Source organism: Branchiostoma floridae, chromosome 13 (genome assembly GCF_000003815.2).
Source record: "Branchiostoma floridae strain S238N-H82 chromosome 13, Bfl_VNyyK, whole genome shotgun sequence".
In the NCBI taxonomy this organism is placed as follows: Eukaryota; Metazoa; Chordata; class Leptocardii; order Amphioxiformes; family Branchiostomatidae; genus Branchiostoma; species Branchiostoma floridae.
Genome location: NC_049991.1, coordinates 10234864 through 10251392, shown reverse-complemented (window position 1 = coordinate 10251392; position 16529 = coordinate 10234864). Strand labels below are relative to the sequence as shown.

The window sequence follows — 16529 nt, the reverse complement described above, 5'->3', positions numbered from 1 at the left end:
AACTACACACACCACTTATCCTCTACTATCTTATCTGTAGGCTGGTACGTATCTGTTACACTGTTTGGAATAGTGGGTCTCACGGACGTGCAAACAGGCCTTAATACCTGAAACATAATCCTTAGATATTCACATGAACCTCCATATTCCGTGCACATTCTACAATCATGTCTGCGGAGAGCGTATTTTCGGTCCTGTTCGTTGTATTGTCCCTGCTCCTTTTTGTGGTCTTTATTCCGCCCGATGTACTGACCACCCCGCTGGACGACTACGTCAACAAGCCGGACCCTCACTACTCCTACCACGAGGTGTTGGAATGGCGTCTGAAGGGTCCCGGTTACACCATGTACCTCCTGAATATGACCTCACAACAATGGCTCACAGGTGAGACACCACCGCACAATTGCAACCACTTTGTGACATGTTATAGCGCGATGTATAACCTGTTGATATCTGGAAATATCTTTTATCAATTGTTCTGGGTATACAGCGACAGATGGATAGGTGAAATGTTACTAAAAAACTTTTACAAACTTCATTTTCCAGACAGGAATCCTAGGCGTACATTCTAGGTGCATACAATATTTCACCCAGCTTGTCTAGTTGTTATACACTCTGTCTACTTGTATTTACAGAGGAGGAAGTTGACCGTACGATCTGGTGGCACTTCCTGACCGTCACTATCCCAGACAACATGGCCCACTCTGACGCCGCATTTTTGTACATAGACGATGGAGATAATGATAAACCGGAAAGGTAGGGACATCTTTCAGTCCACCCGTTCCAACTGTTTTCATAAAATGACGTTATGTTATTGCTATTTTTGTGTTTGCTTCCTATTTGAGTTGAGTGTCTACCTAGCCTATTATCTGGAAAAATTGCTTGCTCATATTTGTACAGTTCATATTGGGTATAACGTTACAGCTAATTCGTTCTATTTTTCAGCCTCCCAAGTCATGACGACGGTGCCATTTTCCGGACCCAAATGTTTGCGGTATCAACGGGAAGGTATAGCATGGATTAGTACTTACAGTCTATGAAGATACGGCACATTCATTTCCCAATGAATACTGCAACAAACGGAGTGATGATTTGTGTATGTAGATAACACGTTCTTGCTTCACTGAGTGCTAGTGCTTGTTCTTAGATTATTTAGAACTACTTAGACCTTTGTCATCCTGATCTGTACATAGCTTGTGAGAGCAAAAACGTACAACAAAACTTAAAAGTCTTCTTCATTCATTCCTTAATGTCAAATCAAAACAGAGATCATTGTTTTGCCTTTTCCCAGTGTCAGTGCGGACCTGAAACAGATACCCAACCAGCCCATCGTGTTTAAGGTAAATTTCTTTTAAAAAACAACAACAACGCTAGTAACATTAAGTAGTACAATCATTATGGAAGAGCATTTTCTTTCTTGTTAATCAATGATAAATGGAAGATTAAGTGTTACACCGAAGGGCAGTTACAGTAGCACTGTTGACACAGACACAGATCTACTTGACTACGTTGACCATTTTTTCATCCTCTTCATACTCTCTTGGTACATTTGTCGTTACAACTCCCTTTTTTTTCCTCACTGCAGAATGATTCAAAGCAAAAGAGCCGATCAGAAGACGCCATCATCGCGTACACGTGGAAACACTTCCTGGACAACCCGGACCAGCCCGACTGGCTGCTCAGGAACCCTATGACAAAGGTAAGTTTAAACATAATATTATCATTTTCCGTTAACACAGCAATAGTTATACATATTTGTACAGAACCACAGAAATATGAAGGCTTTGAAAACACTTATGTTAGGAATTTCTAGACTCCTGTGCTGACCTGTGACCCATACAGTCCAGTTGCTTAGCGTTCTAACAGCAAGGAAAAACACGGCCCTAGTTTAGCCATGTTAAAACACTGGTGTGGGAATTCTCTGGTGCGGCTTACAGTGTGGGTGTCCTCCTGTTTTTGCAGCAAAATCTGAAGTATTTTGTTATGTAAACAAGAGGCTTTAAAGGATGTTTCAAAATGGAATTTGATCTGCTGTAGTTTCACTCCAAATGGGACAACAGGCATTTACAATGCACTACACATGGAACATGGAAGTTTTGTGTACATGTGCTTGTGTGAGACTCTGTTTGTGTTATTTGTGGTCAGAATAGCACCTTTGGATCTGTGTAATGATATTTTGTGCCTTGTACAAAGGTACGGTTTGATTTTGGCCAACTAGTGGACCAGGCTTTCTTTTCGTATCAGAGCTTCCGGTTTTTACATCGTGTGTTTTACGACATGTTATGGTCTTGATATTATTATGGAATTCGTTAGAATCTTTTAACGTGCTCTTAAAACAATATTGCTATCACTCATGTTGAACATCTCCCATGAAGGCAGCTGTGCGGGCGATGGACACTGTGCAAGACTTTGTGAAGAAAATGACGGGGAGTCAGCCGGAGAAGTTTCTGGTGGCAGGAGCGTCAAAGGTATGTGATGTTACATATGTCAACACAAGTGTAGTAAGTTTATTTCAAAAGTTCGAATCCTTGTCAAGTGAGAACTGTTATTTGTATATATCTGCTATCAAGCGAGAACTGTTATCTGTGGCTATTACTGATGTTTCCTGACAGCGCGGTTGGACCACGTGGACCACTGCTGCGGTAGACAAGAGGGTGTTTGCTATAGCTCCTATGGTGTTGGATCTCCTGAACCTTCAAAAGGTTGGTTCACACAAAGATCCAGAAGTAATTATTAGCTATTTTTGTTTATTTTATTTTTATCTATTTACGTCCCAATCGAGATCGAGTGTTTTCAATGTCTGTTTTCTTTTGATCTTGACTAACTAAATTGTGCAACAACAAGGCGGCTTAAAATTCAATAATGCCTCTATCTTGTTTGAGATGCATAAGAAGTTATCGACGAAACTGATGTAATTTTTTAAATCTTGACCAGAATCTGAAACACTTTTACCGAGCACTGGGAGATTGGACGTGGGCATTTAGCGACTACTATGATCTCAACATTACTGGCCGGCTTGATGATCCAAATATAGAAAAAATGGAAGCCATCATTGACCCACTCGGTAAGGCTTTCTTTGCGATAAACGTTTGATTCTAAATGTACATGTAAATGTAAATGAAAATGTAAATGTAAATGTAAATGTAAATGTAAATGTAAATGTGAATGTGAATGTAAATGTAAATGTGAATGTGAATATGAATGTGAATGTGAATGTGAATGTGAATGTAAATGTAAATGTAAATATTAATGTAATTGCAAATGCAAATGCAAATATAAATGCAAATGCAAATGCAAATGCAAATGTAAATCATACACGCTCAGGTATTAGTCACGGTAGGTACGAATAACCTACACAATAGCTTAAAAATCTGAAAGTGATCTTTAAACAGATATTTTCAACAGCATATAAGGATCGACTGACGATGCCGAAGTACATCATTGGGACAACAGGTGACCAGTTCCTCATGCCGGATGATTCCCACTACTACTGGGACCAATTGGAAGGAGAGAAATATATAAGGCAATGCTAGGAATATTTTGACTCTTCATGTTTTAGATAATCCACAAATTAACGCTTTCTTCAGATGCGACTTGCTTGTGAAATTGAGTTTAAAAGACTACTTGTATGGCATTTTCCGATCGAACGTGTGTGTAGAATTTACAGGTAGCTTGATGCAAATTATTGACGAACGGCTGTCAACAATATCAAGACAACAATTAAATGTTTCATCGTTTGACAGATAAATACCCTACTATTAGTTATTTTTTAAAGCGTCATAACTTCATTTTTTTCCAAATGTGCTTGTCAAACGTGCAGGTGGATACCAAATGCTGAACACACTATGGCTGGTCATGAAGTCAGCCTGTTCTTTGGGATCCGGGCGTTTTTCCTCAGTCTCGTGGAGGTATTGTTCCAGTCTCATTCCTTCCTTATATGATAAATGTGAAGATTTAATATCAGTACGTAGGTTTCCAGGACACAGTGTCTTTGTTTGGGAAGTCCAAACCACAAACTTGTTTACCTACAGGACTGGCAGCGACCAGAGATGACTTGGACGAGAGAAACGGTAAGTCCTTTCATCATCATCATAGCGTTCCGTGCCAGTACTGCAGCCAGGCCACGGCCTTCTCGTTAGCTTCTAGTAGGTCCTGGTTGGAGATGCTGGGGCCTAATACACAGTCCTTCGTAATGTGTCCCATGGTTTGGGTTGGATGGCCACAACGACACTCAGCTGAGTTCACCCGTCCCCATTTCAGTAGGTTGTCTCTGGTCCTACCTACTCCGGACCTTGCTCTGTTCAGGTCCACCCACTCCCTTCTGGGTAGATGGGTGCCATGAGGAAGGGACTCACAAGGGGTCTGGAGAGCTTCATTTGGTAGGAGGGTGTCGGAAGCTTTCCAGCGATCGACTCTGTACTTGGCAGCCTCCTTAGGGTTCAGACTCTGTATGGTCATGAAGCTCTTTCTAGATTTGAGTCTTCTTCTAACATCATGGTAGTAGTGTAGAGGGTGTCGAGAGTCCTGTTCTTGTACAAATTTCTGAGTTCTGGAGAGAGCTTCCCGTCGGATGGGAGGTGGTGCGATACCTGCTAGCCGGTACAGTGCTGGCAGGGGTGTGGGCCTCAGCGCTCCTGTTATGATGCGACAAGAAGTGTTGAGCTCAGCATCCACTTTACTGGCATGGCATGACCTTTCCCAGGCAGGAGAACAGTCCTTTGATGAGGTGCCATGTATTATCTATTCTTGAACACACTAATTAAAAGCAAAATTCACATCCGCAAAACAATAAAATAATTGGAATTTAGCTCATGAGATTTACGATGGGACGCAATATGCAGTATTTGTTTGTAATATTCGTGTTTTGTTTCATTCAGGGTACAAATAGCGGGAAGATAACACTACACACTAACGTAAAACCAAAAATCATCCGATCCTTCTACGCTCGCACCCTTGATGGTAAAAGGTTAGTAGCCTTTGCTGTTACAATATTTCAATGATACATATGGGGCTCCAGTGAATAGACAGCAGTCAAATGACTGTGTTTATTTCTTAAGCGAACTGAAGAAAATTTGCACTTCTTTTTCATTCCCCAGACGTGACTTCCGCCTGGTACATCTACCGCCTGGAGAGCTGGGTCTTCAGCCCCACCCCGTCATCTGGCTGCCTCAGGACGTGCTGGATATGGTAAACATTCATCATGAAGTCCGCTCATCTCGGAATGCCAGTAAATATGGTATCTCACTGCACTTGGAACACCGGGATTCGTTCACTGTGGCACTGTTGTGTTATTTTGTGTTATTTCTTTTATTTTATAATTTAAATATTATTTGTGTAATACGTAAAAGTATGACTAAGAAGACAACAAAATACACAAAAGGGAAGGAAATTCGTTCTTTATCTCTGAAATTCGTTTAGTAGCCTTTTGAACGCCGCAGTTTCGCACCCGTACCCCAAGTGCAGTGAGATACCACCTTAAGCAGCAATATTCAAATGTAAAGTGGAGCCAAAGAGATAGACCCGAAGAACTAATTAGTTGGTATTGCTTTAGAAATATGAAGCGTATTCACTTATTTTTCTCAATATCTTGGCCATCTCATGTTTGGAAATGTCAGTTTTTTGTGTGTTTTTTTTATTTATAAATGTGTGTTCTTCAGGGAAATGGAACGTACGTTTCAGAGTTTGATATCCCCTCTGTCGGGTGGCTGGCGTTCTTTATACAGGTGGGTGAAACGGAGAGTTTATCGTACGATGATTCTGCACAATAAGACATCACGTTTATCTAGCAGTACGTAAGGTATCAGTTACGTAGATCTAATCTTAAAATAGATATATTTTAATTTCCTCTCTGTTCTGTTGATTCTCCAGGCCACGTTCCCGGCTCCCCATGGAACTGCTCTTGAGTTCACCACCGAGGTGCACATCATTCCGGAGACATTCCCCTTCCCAGAGTGCCACGGGGCAGACTGCAAGGGGACTCTTCTATAGACTCTTCATTTCAATCCATCTTTTTCTAAAGTGTCTCTTTTTTTGACACATAAAAAACAAATTAAGATAATCTGGATAAGAGATAAACTGTATAATAACTTCTAACACAAAATAAATCGACTGGCCAAATCCAGTCACTGTCAAGAAATTAGTAGTTCACTGTTTGTGACGTCACGTTATGCAGATAAAACACGTGACTGCTTATAAATTGTAGACAGTCTATGGCACTCCATGTCTGTTGAGAGATGACTGTAGAGCCCTGGTTGTTCTGAGTCCATGTGAGAACTTCATATGTACGTCTATATGTATGATTCAAGGGCTTGCGGTGGTCTCTTTTCATAAGATCGTTTAAGAATGATAGGAGTCACAAATTGACAATGATAGAAAAACCTATTTAACTCATGTTGCTGTCAATAGGATTTACTAATAGTTTTCGGAAATTGTCAATAAATGATAAATGTTCACGACGCATGTAGCGTCTACCGTACAAGGCAGACTTAAACATCCATAATGTATTCGCAATAAACTTCTTTCATCTAAATGTCAAAAGTCTTTTATTTTGCATCGTTTTAGATGGAAACGGCGAAGATAATTATTGGTGCAATATCTGTGTTCATTGCATGATAACATTAAAATAGAAATAATAATGCTTACAATATATCTTTATTGGAAAAGCTATTTAGGAAGTCAGTTTGTCTAAGACCTTCCGAAGCTGTTCATTTATTTCCACCATAGAACTTTTGCATCCGACGGTTTGGCGTATTTGCGTAAATGAAGCACACCAAAATTAGCAACTAGTCGACGTAATCTATGTACGTTAACCGAACCATTTCCTCCCAGCTTACACCCCAACTTTACACCGCTCACTGTCCACTGTCTTACATGTAGGGTGTGACGTATCGGTTCCAATGTTTGGTCACAGATTCGTACAAACAAACTTTTTGACCCCAAGATAACATGTCACAAAGTCCTGCCTTTGGATATGAAATAAATGTCCATAGCTTGTGCTACTAGATTCTACAACCATGTCTGCGGAGAGCGGTTGTTCGGTGTTGTCCCTCCTGCTGTTTGTGGTGTTTGTTCCGCCCGATGTACTGACCACCCCGCTGGACGACTACGTCAACAAGCCGGACCCTCACTACTCCTACCACGAGGTGTTGGAATGGCGTCTGAAGGGTCCCGGTTACACCATGTACCTCCTCAACATGACCTCACAACAATGGCTCACAGGTGCAGTATACGAGAAGTTTCTTCATGGAAATACTTCCAGTTGAACATGCATATTTACCTACTTTTGTGTTAAACATTTACATACGGCTTTGGTCTACCCCTTTGATATGCCCTAGAGTTACCCATACTTGCTTTATGTAAGTCTACTGGCACCTAGGTAAATGTAGACCAGTAAATGATCCATAGCTCAAAATTAAAGATTCAGGAAAACTTCTTTGCTGGTGGAATAGAACAACGGAGTCTAATGATATGTAGATTATCTATCTTCTCCCACTCTCGAGAATCACATGAGCACATAGAGTATTGCCCTTTGTTTGGCACGTGATGTTCCGGCCCATTGTACTTTGCCCCTCACATGAGAATAATCAGTACCGCATGTTAATTGATAGGTTTGAACGCTCGCAGAACAAATTGATGTAGGCAGTACCTTCTCCCCAAGCCAAGGTTAGGCTCCGACTGTTTTTTTGTTTTTTTTTACGTTTTAAGGTATTTCATCAGGTTTTCTATTTCGTACCGTTTTTGTTAGAAAGCCCGACAAAAGCGTCTGAACAAACGTCAAAAACAGATGGTGTCTAAGTTCTGCTTGAAGAATAGAGAGTACGCTCACTTCAGTACTAAATGTCCTCACTACAGTGCAAAATATGCATTGATGTTTACAACTGTCTTAAGAAGCGAGAAGAATTCGAAATTGAACCTGGACATGCTAGCACATAGTAGTCTATGTAGATGAAATTGTGCCTTATCGCTATGACCTGTACTCAGCTTGTTTGAGCATAAATGTACAGTAAAGGTCTTTCATTCATTGATTTTTGACGTGAGTGTGTTCTGTTCAGAGGATGAAGTTGACCGTCCGATCTGGTGGCACTTCCTGACCGTGGTCATCCCAGACAACATGACCTATCCTGATGCCGGGTTCTTGTTTATAGACGGAGATAAAAACGATCACCCGGAAAGGTACCGTCCCTCGTAAAGTGATAATGGTGTGTGTGTGAAAATTGGATGCGGTCTAACTGTGGTTATTATTAGCTTATAACACGCCCACAGCTCGATGTGTAACTGTTAGGTGTGATTTCTGATATAACTGTTGGTATGTATGCATAGAGAGGAGCGTGTTATGGGCATGCAGATTAAGTTTCAAGATGATGAATCAGTCATTTGGAATGACTTTAGGTATCTTGGAGCATTCGATTTTTTAAAGAGGAGATCCATATAAATCAGGTCTTCTTTGCATATCATTTACAATTCAATGAGGGAAAATTACTTGGCGAGGGTATGAGGTCTTTGAACTCATACTTCTTAAAATTGCTTTTAATATAACATTTGATATTTAACTAGTTTTCATTTATATTCGGCCTTGCATAAATATGTCATTTTTCTCGTTCCTATTTTATACACACACACACAGCCTTCCATCTCATGGTGACAACTTCGTCTCCCTCGTCGAAATGTTTGCAGTGGGAACGGGGAGGTAAGCAAAGTCCTTAGTGTAACCTGACTATTTTTTTTGTACATCCAAAATCTTTCATGTTTCATGACAGTGCAGTCATTATCATCAACATGTTCACAGATTCGTTCTGGATAAATCTGTACTGTAATTTCCAATACAAAAATAAACGGGCTTACCCAAAATTTTGATCGGCTCTATTCCTTGACAAAGACTTGAGACCATCAGTCGAAAATTTGGGTAAGTCCATTTTTTGTGTCGGAAATCACAGCTCAGCTTTATCCAGAATGACTTCCACCGCACAGATGAACTTTTAAGTTTCCACAATCACAGATTCGTGGTACCCCTACATGTACATGCTCCACAAAGTAAATACATAACAGGATATGAGGAGTGATTATCATCTTGCCTTTCGAAACATATACCTAGCGAGTGTTGTAGTAAAAGATTGGTGACTATCGTGAATTCTATTTCATCAGCGTCGCTGCAAACTTGAAGCAGGTCCCAAACGGTCATCTGGTGTTCAAGGTAAGTTCTTATTCAGCATATCAGAATAATCTTGCATCACATATCACAGACTAAAGATTTGTAATTTTGCAGGAATATTTTGTGAGGATAGCAATTAGTCCATATTCTCTATTCACGGTGCTGTCCGCCCGAGCCGCAAGAGCTTAGTACGGTGTCCACGGGTCGCCTTTTGCACTGCGAAGAGCGCTCAGCTACGGTGTGGCGGTGCGTGGGAGGGAATGTCCTTGGTGCTGAAATGGGCTTCCCGATTAGTTTTGTTGTGTAGTTTTTTTTATTTTTTTTTATTTTTTATTTTTTTAAATTTTTTTAAAAGCTTTATTCGTAAAACAAACAGTACATTTGTAAAAAAAACAGAGTATCTAAGCTACTATTGTACATGGAGTAATTCGAAGTACTAGTGTCCGCTGTCGTATAAGTAAGAGTACCTTTCTTAGGCACAATTGGTAAAGCGCATGGAAAAGGAATCTTCGTCTATATAAGCATTTCTCTCATGTACTTATACAGTAACAGGCTATATGTATAACCACTATACACCACATGATTGCCACAATTGTCATGGAATAATTATGATACATGTAAATGGCTACACAAACAACAAATTATTTTTAACATTCAAGACTTTTTCTTTCATAACAAGGGATAGTTTACAGTATGTTATAACACAGTAGATCTAGACTGGACTAGAACTATAGTTTACATACTATGGGTTTAACAGTTGTTGTTGTTTTTTTATGAGCTTACAAATCATTATTTAATACTTAAGTACATAGAAGTAAAACATTACAGAACATGAAGCCTGTTCTTTGTTGTGTAGTTTCTATCTTCCTTTCAGCGAGCAATACTGACACGAGTTGATGAGCTGATTTAAGGTTTATTGGCACTGTCTTGCCATATGCTGCGGAGTGCTACAATGACGCTGGTTGTGATTCAAGCGGCCCTAGGTTACAATCTATGTGCCTGATGATGAGTACGTATGTGACGGTTATCTATGCCTGAAGATAAGAAAGTAACGGGAATGCTATCGACTTCTGGATATTAATAGTGCGTGCATCCGGTCACTTCGACGCACGGGAAAACGGTAGATCAGCAGGAAATATTTTCTTAGTCACCACTGAAAAGCTACCAATACTATCGAATTATAATCATTTTTGTCTTCTTTACATCTTAGAAAGATCCAAGTAAAAGGCGCCTCGCGGAAGACGCCCTCATCGCATACACGTGGAGACGTTTCTTAGACGATCCCAACCCGGAATGGATAGTCAATATGCCGATGACAAAGGTAGTGGAAAATGGATAGGATATAGTTGCTTTCTTGTTCTTTCTTCGACTGAGACACTGGATTGTACAAGTTAGTGCGCTGGTTAGAATTCATTCTACAAAAATCACTACCATAGTATGTCCAGAACTCAAATACCTGATATTAAACCCGGAGGTTCCACTTCAGTACAGTAGCAACACGCTAGGAGGCCCGAAATCTAATCGTTTCAAAGTCTTATCAAGACCTACCCACGTACCAAATATCAAGACAATACATTCAGGCATTCTGGATTTATGCTGGTCAACTACATACATAAACACACACACAAACGCTACCGAAAACATAACGTTAACCTTCTAGCAAAGGTAATGACAACGACCGAATCCATTCAGAGATTGATAAAATGTGAAGATTAAAACCCATGAGACCAGATATAAGTGTCATACTTTTTTCCAGGCGTCTGTGAGGGCAATGGACGCAGTGCAAGACTTTGTGAAGAACAAGACAGGAAAGCAGCCTGAGAAGTTCATGGTGGGAGGGGCGTCAAAGGTTCGTTACAATTCTTGCATTCATTATGGATATAGCTGGGCTCCAAGTTGAGAGTGAAATTATAAAGAAATAAAACAAGCTATCCTGGCTGTTTATAGCGATTCCATTCCTTTATATGAGGCGATAGTCAAAGTAAAAGACAGGACTTTCCGTCCCACTTTCAGCAACTCTTAGTTATGTATTTGATATTGGCGACGACTTTCTTCCCCACAGCGCGGTTGGACCACGTGGGCGACTGCTGCGGTAGACAAGAGGGTGTTTGCCATGACCCCAATCGTCTTTGACTTGCTGAACGTACAGAAGGTATGTAGGGCAAGAGGGATGTGCATATTCATTTTCGTTACATGTGTGTTTTGTAATAACACATGATATCGGTCCTACAGATACTATCACGTAATATATATTAAGACTTATCTAAAGCAAAACATTTCGCAAAGCAACCAGTTTCAACAATACTATACCATTTGGCTCGCCCCTGAGGCGTCGCCAAAAAGAATCTGTATGCTGAAAAACTACAATTTCGATGTAATTTGTGAATTTCAGACACTTCACCACTACTACAGAGTGTTAGGAGGATGGTCCTTCGCCTTCAAAGACTACTACTTCTACAACCTCAGTGCCAGTCTGGATGAACCAAACTATGAAAAGATGCGCACCGTTATAGACATGCTTGGTACGACACACTCTACTTTTCCATGTTTCTTCCTAACAAAGTCATGAATTCGTTCTCTTTTGTTACATGTTGACTACTTTTATATTGACATTGGAATCGGTAATTCTAGATCTTTCAGACTAGAGTTACTGTTATAAAAAGACAATAACATAAGGTGTGATATTATTCATTCCATGTGTTTATGTTCCCTACTCTATTATATGAATTGCTAAGTTTACACACACAGCAACAATGATGAAACTATTTTCCAGAGTACACGGATCGTCTGACGATGCCTAAGTACCTTATCGGCACGGGAGGTGACGAGTTCTTCATGCCTGATGATTCCTACTTCTACTGGGACCAATTGGAAGGAGAGAAATACAAAAGGTAATCAAACGGCAGTGTTTGGATATGATTCAGAGGAATATTTTCCTCCCACATATCCTGTACATGTATATGTGAAATATTATCTTGTACATTCTGCATGAAAGTTCCGTTTCGTTTTCCTGTCAGTATAGAATGTTCTAGATGAATAACGAAGTTTTTGTTCTCCTTTTTGTTATTTTAGATTGATACCCAACGCTGACCACCTTTGTGTTGGCCATGAAATCAGCATTTTGTTCGGACTTCGGTCATTCTTCCTTAGCTTAATGGAGGTATGGTTCTTTATTTGCATGATTTTGTCACATGATGATTTTGATATGTATGATTTTGAGTTTTTGAAAAATGATACGATTTTCTTGATGATATCATTACTTTTTTGTGGTTACTGATGTAACTTTAAATGATTCATTTTTTTTACACTCAGGACTCTCCCAGACCAAAACTTACCTGGACACGAGAAACGGTGAAAAACACATTTACATAGTCTTATCATAAGATGTACCCCGCAAAGATCAGAGTACTTTTCAAAATAATGAATAAAAACTGTTATTGCTGCATTTAGTCGACTGACACTGGAATATTATGAATGCTGATTTTTATTGTTTTCCTCGACAGGGCCCCAGAAGTGGAAGGATAACTCTGCACACTGATATGGAACCTGTGATAATCCGGTCTTTCCACGCGCGGACTCCGGATGAAGAGAGGTATCATTGTAGAAACACATAGAATTCGGGTGTAGGAATAATTGCTGATGTATTTTTGGCAGGTACCTTAAACATCATTGATATTTAAAACACTCAGATTAAATCTAACTTTTCCTTCAAACCCAACGTCTTCACAAAACCTTAGACAATTTGGTTGTCAAGCTAAGTTCTAGGTCTTCTCCTCCACACCCCAGACGTGACTTCCGTTTCATCAAAGAACTCCCGGATCACCAGTACGCACCACACCCCGTCGTCTGGCTGCCGGAAGATGTACAAGATATGGTAAATACATATCCATTGTCTGCATGCAATTTCTTGAGAAAGCAAAAGTTTTTCTTTACCTAGCAAGGTACACTTTCCACTTGCTGGCAATATCTTATCCGTGTGGTCCTTGTTTGCATAATGGGTAAAGTGTAAAATACACAAAAGATATAAAAACATTCTTAATGAAATTCTTCAAGCGATCTATAAAAACTTTAGTCTTTCAGTGTTCAGTGTGGTAACATCATCTAGATGAAACCAAGGGGGTAACTGGTCGTAAACAGTCATTTACTGAAACTAAAATCTTTTTCCAACCTTTTAAAACGCCATCATGCCTCCAATTGACTTGTCTTACAGGGAAATGGGACGTACGTTGCAGAATTCGACTTCCCTCCTTATGGTTGGCTGGCATTCTTTATCCAGGTTAGATACTTCGGCCAAATGATACCCGTTCAGTTGTTAAGTTGATAAAGATATGAGACAATGTTGTGTAAAGTTTATCATTCATAAAGACCACAGTACAGTCAGTACATAGGAATCCGTCGTTGTTTTTCATATTGGCGTGCTGCATAAAAGATCACGACTATCGTGTACGAGGGGCGTGCAATAAGTAATGGTCCTGACCCACTTCCAGTTGTCCGATCTAAATGAAATTTTGTATGTGTAATGATTCATATCTCTATGGGTTATGTTGCAAAAGACAGCTCTGAACTAATTGTGGTTTCTGATTTACTGGTGTTTGAACTTAGTCAGGTGCGAAATGGACCAGGTGTGAAATGGAACCAGTTGAGTGTCGCGCAGTGATCCGGTTTTTGTATTTGAAAGGACGCACACCAAAGAAGACTTTTGATGAAATAAATGAAACTTATGGTGATGATGCCCCATCATATGACCTTGTAAAACGCTGGCATCCTGAATTCAAACGTGGCTCGAAGTGTGTGGAAACAGCTCCCAGACCTGGTCGTCCCTCTTGTGCCATTGATGAGGCATCAGTTGGAGGACCAACCTGGGGTGTCCTACAAAATCGGTTTCCAGAGCTGCATCAAACGATGGGAGAAATGCATAACTCTGGGTGATTCCTATGAAGAGAAAGACTAATAACTGTGCCAAGTTTCATTAATCTCCTGCTATGGGAAATGGGTCAGGACCATTACTAATTGCACGCCCCTCGTATGTGTATATGTTAGACATGCCCTCTGTGTCTAACGTTTAATTAATGACTACATGTACTACAGTGCCTTACATAAGACTTACTATGTCCTTTGCTTGCCTAGGCCACGTTCCCGGCTCCCCATGGAACTGCTCTTGAGTTCACCACCGAGGTGCACATCATTCCGGAGACATTCCCCTTCCCAGAGTGCCACGGGGCAGGCTGCAAGGGGACTCTCGTTTAAAAGTATAAAAGTACCATGTTTAAAAGTAGCCTGGTAACCAACCACTGTTCGACAAATTAGGCTTGGTGAGTCGTATGGACCTGGGCTTGACGCAGACGTTTATCCATGTCATTTACTGAAACTAAAATCTTGAAATTTCAATAAAAGTGTGCTTTTTGTACAAGTACATGTCACAACTTGAAAAGAATGGAATCAACTTCGGAGAATTCGGAGATTTCCAGGGGCAATCGGAATTCTACCAAAATACTAAAGCCTCTGCTGTAGTACTTGTTTGAATTTAAAGTTAGCCATAGATTAAGGTATTGTTATACACCAGTGTGTAGTATACAGATTACTCTTGACATTCAAATGTCAGAATAACGACCTCAATTTTTATGATTTGTTGTACTTTGATTGTTATACACTAGTGAGTATAAAGCATTCAAGTGTTAGAAAAGAAAGATTAAATCTTTGTTGTATTGTTTCTAACCTTGAGTGTTAGCTAATAGAATAAGTCCTATACAGTACATTAAGTGTTAAAAAGTAGATTCCAATCTTTCATAGAAGAATTCCGAATCATCCTGGATTCCTATCTCTACCATGACATATATAACAAGAACTATTATAATAATTTTAAAATTTGTCAACCAGGGCTGTGTTGATATAAACAATGTAAGACAGCTTCAAGAGCCTGTGACAAATTTCACTGAATGAGCAAAAGAAAGCTGTTCATGGCCATGGTTGTATCTGAGAGTTATCATTAAGGTTGTCCTCAAAATAAGTTAAAACATATGATTGTATAAAATATGATAGCGTCTACCGTACAAGGCAGACTTAAACATCCATAATGTATTCGCAATAAACTTCTTTCATCTAAATGTTAAAAGTCTTTTATTTTGCATCGTTTTAGATGGAAACGGCGAAGATAATTATTGGTGCAATATCTGTGTTCATTGCATGATAACATTAAAATAGAAATAATAATGCTTACAATATATCTTTATTGGAAAAGCTACTTAGGAAGTCAGTTTGTCTAAGACCTTCCTAAACTGTTCATTTATTTCCGCCATAGAACTTTTGCATCCGACGGTTTAGCGTATTTCCGTAAATTAAGCACACCAAAATTAGCAACTAGTTGACGTAATCTATGTACGTTAACTAAACCATTCCTTCCCAGCTTACACCCCAACTTTACACCGCTTGCTGTCCACTGTCTTACATGTAGGGTGTGACGTATTTGTTCTAATGTTTGGTCACAGATTCGTACAAACAAACGTTTTGACCCCAAGAGCATGACACAAAGTCCTTTCTTTGGATATAAAATAAATGCCCATAGCTTGTGCTACTAGATTCTATACTCATGTCTGCGGAGAGAGTTAGTACGGTTCTGTCCCTCCTGCTGTTTGTGGTGGTCAGTGTTCCGCCCGGCGTACTGACCACCCCACTGGACGACTACGTCAACAAGCCGGACCCTCACTACTCCTACCACGAGGTGTTGGAATGGCGTCTGAAGGGTCCCGGTTGCACCATGTACCTCCTCAACATGACCTCACAACAATGGCTCACAGGTGCAGCATACAAGAAGTTTCTTCATGGAAATACCTCCAGTTGAGCATGCATATTTACCTACTTTTGTGTTAAACATTTACGGCTTTGGCAAACTCATGATATGCCCTAGAGCTGCATATACTTGATTTATGTCAGTCTACTGGCACTTAGTAAAATATAGTTTTCTTGGACCAATAAATCTTCCATAGCTCGAAAGATTCGGGCAACTTTCTTGCTGGTTGTAACTACGTAGACAGTCTAATGATATGCAGAGTAGCTAGCTATCTTCTCCCACTCTCGAGAATCACATGAGCACATAGAGTATTGCCCTTTGTATGGCACGTGATGTTCCGGCCCATTGTACTTTGCCCCTCACATGAGAATGATCAGTACCGCTATGTTGATTGATGTGTTTGAACGCTCGCGTTTGAAGGCCCATAGCTAATAAGTCGTAGAAACAGCAGGGCGCTCCATACAATGTTTCTATCCCTGGTGGTTTTTCACCAGGTTATTCAGCTGATCCATGCTCAATGGAGACGCCCTATTCCTGCATGCACGACATTCGCCTCTCCCTGTATAGTAGCGTTGATATGCTCCATGAAATACT

The 16529-nt window shown here is 40.1% G+C and overlaps 3 protein-coding genes and 1 long non-coding RNA gene across 4 annotated transcripts in view; all 4 read left to right on the top strand.

Moving 5' to 3' along the window:
- The first annotated feature begins 167 nt into the window (after window positions 1–167).
- On the top strand, window positions 168–3560 carry LOC118428492 (autocrine proliferation repressor protein A-like). Its single transcript, XM_035838576.1, has 9 exons — window positions 168–384; window positions 636–756; window positions 946–1008; window positions 1292–1340; window positions 1586–1699; window positions 2376–2468; window positions 2613–2702; window positions 2935–3064; window positions 3406–3560. Exons 1-9 carry the CDS (start codon window positions 168–170, stop codon window positions 3531–3533), a joined length of 1005 nt encoding a protein of 334 aa, XP_035694469.1. The 3' UTR covers window positions 3534–3560.
- Window positions 3561–3671: 111 nt separating this feature from the next.
- LOC118428762 lies at window positions 3672–5186 on the top strand. The gene is made up of 3 exons (XR_004832687.1): window positions 3672–4070; window positions 4878–4966; window positions 5097–5186. It is a non-coding gene; the product is annotated as an uncharacterized LOC118428762 (long non-coding RNA).
- Window positions 5187–6928: 1742 nt separating this feature from the next.
- Window positions 6929–16529, top strand: part of LOC118428491 (autocrine proliferation repressor protein A-like) — a 12091-nt gene continuing 2490 nt past the window's right edge. Inside the window, exons 1-14 of the mRNA XM_035838575.1 lie at window positions 6929–7218; window positions 8052–8172; window positions 9142–9190; window positions 10359–10469; window positions 10905–10997; window positions 11211–11300; window positions 11541–11670; window positions 11922–12039; window positions 12221–12308; window positions 12461–12499; window positions 12652–12740; window positions 12935–13022; window positions 13359–13424; window positions 14276–15139. Coding sequence (XP_035694468.1) covers window positions 7014–7218; window positions 8052–8172; window positions 9142–9190; window positions 10359–10469; window positions 10905–10997; window positions 11211–11300; window positions 11541–11670; window positions 11922–12039; window positions 12221–12308; window positions 12461–12499; window positions 12652–12740; window positions 12935–13022; window positions 13359–13424; window positions 14276–14395 — 1407 coding nt within the window. The 5' untranslated portion in view covers window positions 6929–7013 and the 3' untranslated portion in view covers window positions 14396–15139. The remainder of the gene's footprint in view (window positions 7219–8051; window positions 8173–9141; window positions 9191–10358; window positions 10470–10904; window positions 10998–11210; window positions 11301–11540; window positions 11671–11921; window positions 12040–12220; window positions 12309–12460; window positions 12500–12651; window positions 12741–12934; window positions 13023–13358; window positions 13425–14275; window positions 15140–16529) is intronic.
- LOC118428759 (autocrine proliferation repressor protein A-like) overlaps window positions 15556–16529 on the top strand; it is a gene marked incomplete at its 3' end in the record, with an annotated part of 10758 nt that continues 9784 nt past the window's right edge. The window contains exon 1 of the mRNA XM_035838948.1: window positions 15556–15942. Within this exon, the coding sequence (XP_035694841.1) occupies window positions 15735–15942 (208 nt within the window). The remainder of the gene's footprint in view (window positions 15943–16529) is intronic.

Excerpts from the sequence above, each read along its gene's own strand:
- LOC118428492 (XM_035838576.1), top strand. The coding sequence starts at position 168 with ATGTCTGCGGAGAGCGTATTTTCGGTCCTGTTCGTTGTATTGTCCCTG. Across the intron at positions 757-945 it reads GATAATGATAAACCGGAAAG|CCTCCCAAGTCATGACGACG; the intron begins GTAGGGACATCT and ends TCTATTTTTCAG. Across the intron at positions 3,065-3,405 it reads AGCCATCATTGACCCACTCG|CATATAAGGATCGACTGACG; the intron begins GTAAGGCTTTCT and ends TATTTTCAACAG.